A 12,915-nucleotide genomic window follows, 5' to 3' on the forward strand; every position below is an offset into this window, starting at 1 on the left:
GTGTTGGTTCCTTCCTCACAAGCCTGTTCTATTAGTTTATTAGCCTCAGCATTGACATTTTGGACCAGATAATTATTTAACTGGGCTATCCATGTACACTTTGGAATTTTTAAAAGCATCCCTGGCCTCTACCAGTACATGCCAATAGTATTCTGTCATCGTGGCAGTCGAAAATGTCTTCAGGAGCAGCCAAATATCCCCTGGAAGGGAAAATTGTCCCCTATTTGGAAACCACTGTGTTGGAGATAAACAGTTGTTTCTTTTTTTTTTTTTTTTTTAATTTTTTTTTTCAACGTTTTTTATTTATTTATGGGACAGACAGAGACAGAGCATGAACGGGGGAGGGGCAGAGAGAGAGGGAGACACAGAATCGGAAACAGGCTCCAGGCTCCGAGCCATCAGCCCAGAGCCTGACGCGGGGCTCGAACTCACGGACCGTGAGATCGTGACCTGGCTGAAGTCGGACGCTTAACCGACTGTGCCACCCAGGCGCCCCAACAGTTGTTTCTTATAGTTGCGTGTATTCTGGGACTCCAGCGAGTTCTATCATTGCCTTAATCCCCTTACCTTGTAGTGAGAAAAATACAATGAATTGGTAAAATTCTCAAATCATTTTTCAACCACAGGACCTTGAATTTGAGATGTGTTACTGAGTCAGAATATAGTTCCTGTTTAAACTGTTTACCCTTAAGAATTAGCAAACCAAAACAAAGTTAGAATTTTTTAACCAGATTTACTGAGGTATTGACAAATGGACAAAAATTACACATGTGTAAGGTGTACAATGTGATGCTTTGGTACGTGTACGTTTTGAAATCGATCACAAACTAGTTAACCTATCCATCCCCTCACATAGTTTCCATTTGTGTGTGTGATGAGGACACTTGAGATCTACTTTGTTGGCAAATGTTGAGTATACAGCATTCTTTACTGTAGTCACCAGGCTGTGCATTAGGTCTCCACAACTTAGTGATTTTTTTTTTTAATAGAAAGAAGGAATTCATGTTTGAAGTTGTGTGTTTTCCAGGTGTAGTTGACACACAGTGTTACGTATTTTCAGGTATATGCATAGTGATTGGACAAGTTTATACGTGATGTTAGGCCCACAAGTGTGGTAGCTGCTATCTGTCACCCTACAATGCTGTCACAATACGATTGACTATGTTGCTTACTCTGTGCCTTTTAGTCCCATGACTTAGAGAATTACTTCTTAAAATCCAAATGTTAAATAATCCTACAGCACCTAATGTGATGATGTAAATGGTCTTCCTAGTAAGGCTTCACCTGGTCAACGTTAATGGGCCAGCACTTGACATGATTTGAAGCTAGGAAGAGTCCACGTTCTGTGTGTCTTCATAATAGTCCAGATGTGAACTGAATGATGAGACAAGTTTCATGGTTTCCAATTTTATTTTTATAAGTGAATATTAAATATTACAAGGAGTACAACTAAATGCTTTTGTCAAAACGGCAAAATTGTCAACATGCCTCAAATTTTTTTTTTTTGTCCCTTTTGTATCCCGAGGGCGTTACGGTATGCCTGGGGCTTAGGCTACGTTCTATATAATGAAAATGATAAATGTTTGAGTGTTGCCTGTTTATTGAATCTTTGAAACAGACTTCAGGTGAGACTTAAAATTAAAGCAAATAAGCATTAAAAGATCTTTAAAGCACTAAGGATGCCATGGTTTGCAGCAATAAACTAACAGTGATTTGTGGCCATTGTGGTCCTCCTTTCCTCCACCCGCTACTACCCTTCCAGTTACCAGATCTGTTAATTCAACCTTTGAAGTGACTGACTTGTCTGTGCCTCTGCATGTTTACTACTATTTCAGGAGTCCAAGCCACTGTCTACCTAAGCTCCCCTCACCACTCTTCTCCTCCAACCCGCTCCCCGCATGAGACAGCCAGAGTGTGCTTGATCACGTGTCTATATCTTGAAATGTTTATAAGTCCACCTCCCCACCTTGCAACCCCTTTGGTGTGTTTCTTTTGTCCTTGGGACCTAATCCAAAATCCTGGTGTAACATTTACAACCCTGCACGCTGATCGCTGTTTGCCTTCCTCCCTCATTACCTTTTGCCCTCTCTTCTCCTGTTTTGCCAAACACACATTGCTTCAGATCCTTTCATTTGCTGTGTTCTTTCCTGTGTTAGGGTCTTGAAACTGCCATTTCCTCTGCCTGAAATACTATTCTCAGCTTAGGTAATTCTGATTTATCTTTCAAGTCTTAGTGGCACTAAGTACCACTTCCTTGGGGAGCAGTGCCTTGGACGACCTCTAATCAAATTTGTGTCCTTTTTATATTCTTCGGATAGAGTGTTTTCCTTTCAGCGACCCTATCAACTTGCAGCTACGTGTTTGTGTGTGTGTGTTTAAAATGTGTCCTCACTAGGGGTGCCTGAATGGCTCAGTTGATTAAGCATCCGACTTCGGTTCAGGTCATGATCTCACCATTCACGAGTTTGAGCCCTGCCTCCTGGCTCTGTGCATCAGCTCAGCCTAGAGCCTGCTTCAGATTCTGTCTCCCTCTCTCTCTGCCCCTTCCCTGCTTGCACTCTCTTCTCAAAAACAAATATATAACATATATATTTATATAATATAGATTTATATATAATTTATATATAAATATAAGTGTATATATATATATACATATATATAAATCTGTCCTCGCTAGATAGTAAGCTCCACACAGTAGGTGCCTGTCTGTTTTTGCCTCCAATGTATGATCCGTGCTTAGTGTTTGCCTAGCACATAGATTCTTAGTAGCAATTTTAGTGAAAAGTTGAATTTGCCTTGTGAGTTGGCAATGTATCAGGCTTACAACATGTTTATTGTCCTCATGTTGAATCTGAGATAAGCATTTAATTTTGAAAGAGAGTAGAAATGATTTGTTCCTGCTGCCCGTAGATTAGCATATTGGGTAGCATGGAACCATGCATGAGAACTGGGGACTGGCCAGCCACATGCACGAATACATGAATGATTTCTACTTTGCTTAACAGACAGAAAAACAATGAATATAGAGTGGTATTAGGCAGTTTTCACTCTATCCAGAACTAGGAAAGAAACTCCGGGCTTAAAAACAAAAACTTGCCTGTTTATTGCTTTACAGTTTATCCAAATTGTTATATTGAGTCCTTGCTTGGTGGTTTTTTGGCCAATAGAATTTCAGCATGCAGTGCACTAATATCAACTCCTGGATTGGCTTAACTACCTCTGATGTCACAATATCCCCGTGAGGAAGTCATAATTTGCTTGAAATCACATTGTACTAATAACAACTCTTGTTCTGTTTCATTACAAGAAAGATAATCTACCAAAAATAAAAATGCTGGAAGGAGGAACATACCTCTGATCAACACAGACTTTTTTCCATTTATGTGCTTTAATTATCTACTGCCAACAATTGAAGTTAGGTTCTTTGCTAATTTTTTTTTTTTTTTTTTACAACTGATGTTTTGTTTTTGGTTTGTCAGTTAAGAGGCAAATGGAGGAATGAGCCTACTTAGAATTACTCCTTCAACTCATAGTTCTGTTTCATCTCAACTATTGAGGCTTAGCATCTTTCTACTACTTAGCCTTTCTGGCTCAAAAGGAAAAGCCATTTGGACAGCCCACCTGAATATAACATTTCAGGTGGGAAATCGGATTATATCTGAATTAGGAGAGAGTGGAGTGTTCGGAAATCATTCTCCTTTGGAAAGGGTGTCTGGTGTGGCGGTACTTCCTGAAGGATGGAATCAGAATGCTTGTAATCCTATGACCAACTTCAGCAGACCTGAACAGGCAGACTCTTGGTTGGCCCTCATTGAACGGGGAGGCTGTACTTTTACACATAAAATCAACGTGGCAGCAGAGAAGGGAGCAAATGGGGTGATCATCTATAACTATCCAGGTACGGGTAACAAAGTATTTCCCATGTCTCACCAGGGAACGGAAAATATAGTTGCGGTAATGATAGGCAACTTGAAAGGCATGGAACTTTTGCATTTGATTCAGAAAGGAGTCTACGTGACGATCATCATTGAGGTGGGAAGAATGCACATGCCATGGCTGAGCCATTATGTCATGTCTCTCTTTACCTTCCTGGCTGCCACAGTTGCCTACCTTTTCTTGTACTGTGCTTGGAGACCTAGGGTGCCCAATTCTTCCACCAGGAGGCGAAGACAGATGAAAGCAGATGTGAAGAAAGCTATCGGTCGGCTTCAACTGCGAGTGCTCAAGGAGGGGGATAAGGAACTAGATCCAAACGAAGACAGTTGTGTTGTTTGCTTTGACATCTACAAACCCCAAGATGTAGTACGTATTTTAACTTGCAAACATTTTTTCCATAAGACGTGCATTGACCCCTGGCTTTTAGCACACAGGACATGCCCCATGTGCAAGTGTGACATTCTGAAAACTTCAACCCAGACAGTCTTCTGAAGATGTAACTGAGTCTTTCCAAAGGTTAAAATTAAATGAATTTTCATGTAGTACTTTATGTAGAGAGAAACTCCATCTTCTCTACCTAAGCACTGAAGAGGATGAAACTTGCGTTTTTAAAATAAAACTCCATATCATGCCAGCTATTTGAACTTGTTTTTCTATTAAGTTGTTAGACTTTTTTGTCTTTATCCAAATAAGAACATCAGTATATGTTTAAAAGCAAATTAGTTTTATCTTCAAATTAAAATGATTTTGGTGTTGAGGCTGTAGAGAATTAGGCATGATATTTTAAAGTTTCTTTCTTCCCCTACCCCATAGTCTTGGTCTTCTGTTAAATTTCTCAGGATCCACATAAGAGTGAAAACATATGGTATCTGTCTTTCTCTGTATGACTTATTTCACTTAGCATAACACTCTGTTTTTGATACCTAAAATCTCTATTAAATAAATTTCATTATAGGGACGCCTGGATGGCTCAGCCAATAGAGCATGCAACTCTTAATCTCAGGGTTGTGAGTTCAGGCCCCAAGTTGGGAATAGAGCTTACTTAAAAAAATAAAATCATTATATAATTAGACCTTGATTTAATTCTCCATGGTTAATCAATAGGAACTCTGGTTTCCAAAGGCACTGGGTAGATCATGAGTTCTAAGTAATTGCTTTGGATGACAACACCTCTGGTTAGGTAACTAAAATATTTTAAATTATTATAGACCTCATTTAAGGAAAGCATCACAAAAAAAATATCTCTTTTGTTTGTCAGAGCCTAGTTAGCCTAGCCTAGTGAATTAGCTCTGGTAGCAGATTTCTCTTCTAGAATTAACCTTAGTAAGTGCTTTTGTTTTCTTAAAATGGTGGTGAGTGTGTTTCTGCTTGGGCATTTTGACACAGTTCTAGAGTGGAGCTGAAATTTTGTTCGGCTGCCTTTAAAAATTCTGAGTAGAGGGGTGCCTGGGTGGCGCAGTCGGTTAAGCGTCCGACTTCAGCCAGGTCACGATCTCGTGGTCTGTGAGTTTGAGCCCCGCGTCAGGCTCTGGGCTGATGGCTCAGAGCCTGGAGCCTGTTTCCGATTCTGTGTCTCCCTCTCTCTCTGCCCCTCCCCCGTTCATGCTCTGTCTCTCTCTGTCCCAAAATAAATAAACGTTGAAAAAAAATTTTTTTTTTAAATTCTGAGTAGATAAACACAAATACTTCTGTGTAACAATGGAGAGGCTGAAAGATTTGGGTTTTGTGTTTGACTAAAATCTCTCTGGATGAAATGCTACACCATTGGTATCAACTTAGATGGCACTTTATGGATGTACACACTATGTACTACACATTTTGAAGAGTGGGTTGTATGGAAATACAATCAGGTTAGTGGCCTTTGGAAAAGAAAATTCACTCTTGGGAGCTGAAGTTTACTCAATAGTATTTGTTTTTATGCCGCTTGGGTTGGGCCTGTAGGACCCTGTTCTTCTTCCCTGCCTCAAGTTTTGTTGACTCACATTTCATAAGAACAACTAGCTCCCTTAGCCCTGGTGAGACCCAGCCAAAACTTTCTCTCAGCATCCTTTGTTGTAAGGACAGACATTTGTGTTCAAGGTAAAAATTCTTGCTTTCCTAGCCAGTGGATAAGAACCACTGAGAGATACCCTCATGAAAGTGTATGCCCCTACACCAGGGGCTGTCCATGTTTGTTAGTCCACAAGTCACTTTGGTATGAAGTCCTTTTGTGCCAGTGATAGAAGTGGAGCAAAAATATAGGCAGAACTGATAGCGTATGTGGGGATGGGGAAGGGCAGTTTCTATCAGGGATGTTTGATTTTAGCAAATGTTTTGTTCAAAGCATCTGTGACCTTTAACACTGCTGTTGGTGTTAATCTAAATGAGGGACCTTGATGTTTTATTAAAATCAATAGTTGCCTTTTTGTTTAAAATGAATGATGCGAAGACTGCTAAACAGAATTGTTTCCCCTTATACTCTTCCTCTCTTCCCTCAAAATATTGTTAGATCAGTAACAGATGTCAGTGTCTGCAGAGAAAAGAGATTAAAGTTCTTTACTGCTGTCATCCCTATGGATAGGCAACGTAAGAGTGAGACAAGCGAGGCTAATCTAAAAGGATACCCTCCTTTTAAAAATCAAAACCAAATCAAACCAACGAATCTGAGCAAGCAGTTGTTAAATAAACTTAGTACAGTGCTTTATGTGATAAATAAAAAATCTATTGTGATCACGTGAGTGAAAAATGGTAGTAACGCTCATTGCTTTTACCACATAATTGTTCTTCATGCTAATTCCTAATTATTTTAAACTTGCCATTTTGTTGCATGTTTTCTCGATTTGTGAAGAAGAGTGATAATGCTGTGGCTTTCTTGCATATGCTTTCAGGTGTGTGTGTGTGTGTGTGTGTGTGTGTGTGTGTGGTATGAATTTTATATTTCTGATTTAATGTGATACCTGTTAATATGTGGCTCAGGGATTGACTTGATCTTACAACCTAGGTATCACCCATAACAGTATTTGAAACTCTCAAGTCAGTAAGTTGACAGCAGATTCAAAGCTCTTATCTAATTGGCTGTGTTATCTTTTATGTCATAATCACATCACCCAATTGTAAACAGTATCTGGAGTTACATTAGTGGGACTGGGATTTTTTTCTTTTTCAATCTAAAGGGTTTCTCTTCCTTTCTCTAATAAAACATCTGAACCTCCTAAGACCTCTTTAAGAATTTCTTACAAAAACATGCCGGAAGACCGTGGAACTTGTTTTCACCCTGAAGATTTTTCTCATTTTATTATTTTCGACTGATTGCCCACAGATGTGGAAGCCACATCTTTTTGTTGGGTTGGTTCTTCAGTCGCTACGTGGGGAGAGAGATGAATCCACTCAAGATTAGCACTTACAGAAACAAAACTGCCTCTTCCTGGCTTATGAAATTCAGTTTTCTTTGGCTTCTTAGTCAGAATTGTTGCAGAGCCAGTGCTGTCTGGACTGCTTACATGAACATCTCGTTTCATGTTGGGAATCGGATGTTGTCAGAGTTGGGGGAAACGGGAGTGTTTGGAAGAAGCTCCACTTTGAAGAGAGTGGCAGGAGTTATCGTGCCACCTGATGGAAAAACTCAAAATGCATGTAATCCCAGTACCAGTTTCAGCAGATTGAAGAACTCAGAGACCTGGCTTGCACTTGTTGAACGAGGTGGTTGTACCTTCACGCAGAAAATTAAGGTGGCCATTGAGAAGGGAGCCGGCGGAGTGATCATCTACAACTTTCCAGGAACTGGCAATCAGGTTTTTCCCATGTCTCATCAGGCATTTGAAGACATCGTCGTGGTGATGATTGGTAACCTCAAGGGCGTGGAGATTTTGCATTTAATTCAGAAGGGAGTTCACGTTACAGTCATAGTTGAGGTGGGGAGGAAACACATCATCTGGATGAATCACTATTTTGTCTCTTTTGTGATTGTCACAACTGCTGCTTTAGCATATTTCATCTTTTATCGTATTCGGAGACTTTGGATAGCAAGGATTCAGAACCGGAGATGGCAGCGGTTAACAACTGATCTCAAGAAAGCCTTTGGCCAGCTGCAGCTTCGGGTTCTGAAAGAGGGGGATGAGGAAATCAGTCCAAATGGAGATAGCTGCGTAGTTTGCTTTGAACTCTATAAGCCTAACGATACAGTTCGTATTCTCACTTGTAAACACTTTTTCCACAAGAGTTGCATTGACCCCTGGATTCTGGCCCATGGGACGTGCCCCATGTGCAAACGTGACATTCTTGAAGCTTTGGGTATTCAGGTGGATGTTGAAGATGGAACAGAATCTTTGCAAGTTCTCATGTCAAATGAATTGTCCGATGCCCTGTCCCCTGATGAAGAAGAGACAGACAGTGAACTTCCTCCTGTGAGAGGATCTGACAAAGTGACCCCTTTGGAAGCGGGGGAGGTGCCACTGCCCCCTCAGAATGACAGCCAGCCTACTTCAGTCGTGGAAGATGTTCATCCTTTACCTTGACAGCATGACCTTTGAGCAAGTGGATTAAACCTGTTTGTCAACTCAAGTCCTAATACTGACAAGCAGTTTGTCTGTTTGAAGTGTGGTTTTTGTGTCCTCTTGTTACTTTGGTAACTTTCTGCATTGTTTGTCAAGCAGAAAAAGGGCCTAGCAGGATTTTTTTGTTTACCTTTTTGCCTTTGCTAAATGTAACTTTTTGTCCATGTCTATTGAGTATATATGTCTATTTGTACACATGCATGTTAAAATCAAGAATGAACTTTCCCCCCTAAATGTTTGTACGTATTCTGGGCTCCATTTTGATAAGAAAATTGTTCATATATTCGCATGTTCCTCATACAGAAGCCATCAATTAAGTTTGGGAACCATAAATTATGTACTAGAAAGAGTAATATTTTTGATATTATATTTATAGTACAATATACTACTTTTGAAGTCAATGTGTGCTGTGGTTTTTCATTCTTAGCATGAAAATTTTGCTGTACAGAATTTTATTACTCTCACCCTTGACAAGAAGTTCTTTTCAAGCTGTTAGTACATTTTGATGGGCTCTGCATATGCATGGTGATAGTAATTTTAAAAGTAAAACACTAGCACTTTTCAGTGAACAGCAAATAATTCAGTGCCCAATATTGCTGAAAAGTATTACATGTTCATGATTTGTGGAAAGATTTAAATGGTCAAGAATTCCTGTGGTGTTTATTAGGGTGTATTTATTTCCTATGTATTTCAGCTTACTAAGTATGTTTTGTCATTAAAGATTTAAAACGTGCTAGATTATTTTCAGTTAAGTATCACAATGTAGATGTTCTTACGACAGCATTTGTGTTTATTTTGTTCACTGTATTTTCAGGATCTAGCAGAATGCTGGACACTCATAGTTTTGAGTGAAAGGATGAGTAATAAGTATTTTTTTTTCTGTAACATAAATATATATTAATATGAAAACCTGGGTAGTTTATCCCAATCATACAAAATAAGGGGAACTTAGTCCTGACAATTTTCATCCTAAATTACCTTGACAAAATAGAAAACTGATTCTCAGCTCAGAATCCATTATTTCAACTTAACATATATAGTTCTAACAAGGAGCTTTGAACTCTTCCCGGCCTGACAGTGGGTTTTTAGTTCTTGTGCAACACTAAGAGAGTGGGGTTTTTTGTTCTTGGCAACACTGGAGAGAGATCTGTTAGGAACTTTCTTGAGTTCAGTGCTGACAACCCTGGAGTTCAGAAGCCAGTGGAAGGGCAACAGTTGATTCTAACTGCAACACCAAGTCAGACTATTTAAAGGAGGGAGAAACAATCATTGAAGGCCAGGGAGAATCGGAACACAGCAAAATGTGTCCAAGATGACCAGGTAGAGGGGTGAAACTTGACTTGGTACACACATGCTTCTTTTTATTTTCGAGAGTGAGTGTGCTATTGGGGGAGGGATGGAGGGGCAGGGAGAATCGTAAGCAGGCTCCATTCCGGGCATGGAGCCAGACGAAGGACTTGATCTCAGGAGTCTGAGATCATGATCTGAGCCGAAATCAAGAGCTGGATGCTTAACCGACTGAGTCACCCAGGCACCTTTACACAGGCTCTTACACCTAACCGGGGAGAGGTTTGATTCAGTTAATCAAAGGAACTGGTTTTTGAAAGAACTGCAGAGCACCGATACTGTGGAGGATTTCACAGAAACACTGTTTGGCAGATCTTTTTGCTTTTACCTGGGAGAGTAAATTTGTTTGAGGTACCAAGGATCACTTTAAAAAGACAGGAGACTGAAGATCATTTAAAAGCCACTCCTACTAGAATCTGTTGCTAAATCCAGGATGAGTTGTCTTTCTCAGACTGGCCACTGTTGGCATCTCGGTCTCTAGGGCTGGCAGCTCATGGAGTGGCAAGGGTGACTTCCACTGGTTGCCCAAGAGAATCATTGGAACTATGGAAGTGAATGCATCTTGGCAGCCCCCGAACCTAGGTTCTAGAATCATTACAGCTGTGTGTCCTCCTGGCAAATTAAATATGGGTTACATGTTCCACGATAGACCTAGCATTTAAATTTGCTTTTCACACTAACTGCCATTGTGTTCTCTTTCAGTCCTTCCTGTGCCTCCTTGGTTTTTCCTTTTGGTTCATCACTGTCAACCGTAAACATGACTTATCATGTGTACAAAATTAACATATATTTACTTTCATAATTCAGTGTCTCATTAATGATGGACATTTAACGCACTGTGGGCTTATTGTCTTGATCTGAGAATTTTCGGTGGATACCCTTTAAAAGGTGTTAGAACTGTATTTGTGTTGGGGAAGGAAAGGTCAGTGAGCTTGGAAGCTGTTATTGCTGAGTTGTCTACCATGTAGTAGGCAGAGGACTAAGTGCTTTCTCTTTCTTATGTCCGAACAAAAGTTAATTTTTGTCTTTAGAATGTTGTAAACAGATCAGTTAAACCACTTTTGCTGAGTTTAATAGCTAGAACCTGGAAATAAGGCTGCTGTGTCAAATTTAAGGTATTATTCGTTGTAGTAAATTTTTACCTATTTTGTGGGCTACCTCATTTTCTCTTAGTGAGGTAAACGTATTTTGTCACAATGGCATGGGACCATGATAGGAACTGTCTTGCTCCTAATACCAGCGTCATGATACATTTCCCTTGTGTTTCTTCGTACATACTTTTGCATTCCCTGGTAGTTGATTCCCCACACCCACCTCTAATAGGGGGGTTTGATGTTCCTTATAAAAATGCAACTTCTTTGTTTCATTACTGGGATATATTAGGTTTAATTATTTACTAAACCGAAAGTGGCCTTAACCACTTGGTTGAACTTGACCACTGATTGGGTGATGCAATAGGTGATTTTATCTATACATTTCCTTGTATGACAAGACACACTAAACTATAACCCTGTCTCTTGCTATAGAAATACTTTAATGTAGTTGCGCTGTAGAGAAGTGTTGGCCAACCATACTATTTACAATAGTATGTGTACTTTAAAAGGCTTAGCTTGAGAGCTGGTGTTTCTGATGGTATTTAAGTTTTGTGTACAGTTAATGTTTTCTCCTACAGACTTTCAGGTTTTTGAAGTAGCACACAGGAATCAAGGAAAGGATCAGAATTTAGAGAAGCACTGATGTAAAAAAAAACAAAAGAAAAAAACATTCACTCCTGGCTACTGTGTGAAGAGTAATGGCGACTCCATGTTCTTACTCCATCATTTTCTATGGGCACCAGTTTCCGTCTTTTAGAATTTATTTGGCTTTGTGTTTGGTGCATTTTTAAGTGTTTGGTGCTTACTGATGAAGAATACGGATTGTGAGTTACTGCAGTTACCAAAAGAAATATCTTAAAAATACCTGTTTTTATAAACTGCAAGTACTTTTTTTTTAGAAAAGGAGGGAATAATGCACTTGAGATTAGCTGCTCCCTGTGCACAGGTGTTAAAGCTCCTCATCACAGTCCCTCCACAGAAACCTGCCTTATTTGTAGATATTCTACCTATAAGTCTTCATAGTTGTGCTGTCATCTTAGACCTCTGAGATAGAGTTCGAGGACTTCAGCTGCTGACATGAACTTTCCTCATTGTTGACGACCAGCGTAATCTTGATTTCAAAACTTCTCTACACCTGTAGTGTTCATCTCCCAGTTCTACAACACACCATTGTCGCCGCCATCAGCTTCTGTCATTATTGAAAATGACTCAACTAAGAGCATCTTTTTCAGAATTACCTCTTTGAATTCACTTGACTTTTCCTTTCCACCCCTTGCTTGCTTTGTTCTCATTCTATGGTTTCCTATACCCATTGTTTTTCAGCCCATCTCTTTTCCAGCTTGCAGCCTAGAACCAACTATCAGCCATTTGTTTTGTTCTACCACATGCCACTGAATTCCTTGCCTTCTAAACTTTTTTCCAGGACCATTGGTTGTCTGAGTCATCTCTACTGATTTTTACCAGATACTTAGTTCTGTTTAAAAATTCTTTATTCTCAGGGCACCTGGGTGGCTCATTTGGTTGAGCGTCCGACTTCAACTTAGGTCATGATCTCACAGTTTGTGGGTTTGAGCCCTGCATCAAGCTCTGTGCTGACAGCTCAGAGCCTGGAGCCTGTTTCAGATTCTGTGTCTCCCTCTCTCTCTGCCCCTCCCCGCTCACGTGCTGTCTCCCTCTGTCTCAAAAATAAACAGAAAAAATTTAAAAATTCTTTATTCTCAGGGTGCCTAGGTGGCTCAGTTGGTTAAGCATCCTACTTTGGCTCACATCATGATCTGAGTTTGTGAGTTCAAACCCTGCATTGGATTGGACTCTGTGCTGACCCCTCAGAGCCTGGGCCCTGCTTCAGATTCTGTGTCTCCCTCCCCTGTTGGCTCGTGCATGTGCACGCTCACTCACTCTGTCTCAAAAATAAATATAAAAAAATTTTAAAATTCTTTATTCTCTTAAGTCCCTCTTTTGTTTCTCATGGAGCAGTGCTTCTTGACCTTGGCTACACATCAGAA

At 40.0% G+C, this 12,915-nt stretch overlaps 3 protein-coding genes across 19 annotated transcripts in view; all 3 read left to right on the top strand.

The window, feature by feature from the left end:
- The window catches only part of CADPS2 (calcium dependent secretion activator 2), a 555,001-nt gene that overhangs the window by 166,122 nt on the left and 375,964 nt on the right, over positions 1–12,915 (top strand). The gene's annotated exons all lie outside the window — the stretch shown is intronic.
- RNF148 (ring finger protein 148) lies at positions 3,235–4,574 on the top strand. Its single transcript, XM_040472120.1, has one exon. It carries the CDS (start codon positions 3,499–3,501, stop codon positions 4,426–4,428), a length of 930 nt encoding a protein of 309 aa, XP_040328054.1. The 5' UTR covers positions 3,235–3,498; the 3' UTR covers positions 4,429–4,574.
- On the top strand, positions 6,727–8,636 carry RNF133 (ring finger protein 133). Its single transcript, XM_040472119.1, has one exon. It carries the CDS (start codon positions 7,293–7,295, stop codon positions 8,427–8,429), a length of 1,137 nt encoding a protein of 378 aa, XP_040328053.1. The 5' UTR covers positions 6,727–7,292; the 3' UTR covers positions 8,430–8,636.

Source organism: Herpailurus yagouaroundi, unplaced genomic scaffold (assembly GCF_014898765.1).
Source record: "Herpailurus yagouaroundi ecotype Mexico unplaced genomic scaffold, PumYag 100, whole genome shotgun sequence".
NCBI classification, from domain to species: Eukaryota; Metazoa; Chordata; class Mammalia; order Carnivora; family Felidae; genus Herpailurus; species Herpailurus yagouaroundi.

Bases quoted from the DNA above. Each gene is read 5' to 3' on its own strand.
- RNF148 (XM_040472120.1), top strand. From the start codon at position 3,499: ATGAGCCTACTTAGAATTACTCCTTCAACTCATAGTTCTGTTTCATCT.
- RNF133 (XM_040472119.1), top strand. From the start codon at position 7,293: ATGAATCCACTCAAGATTAGCACTTACAGAAACAAAACTGCCTCTTCC.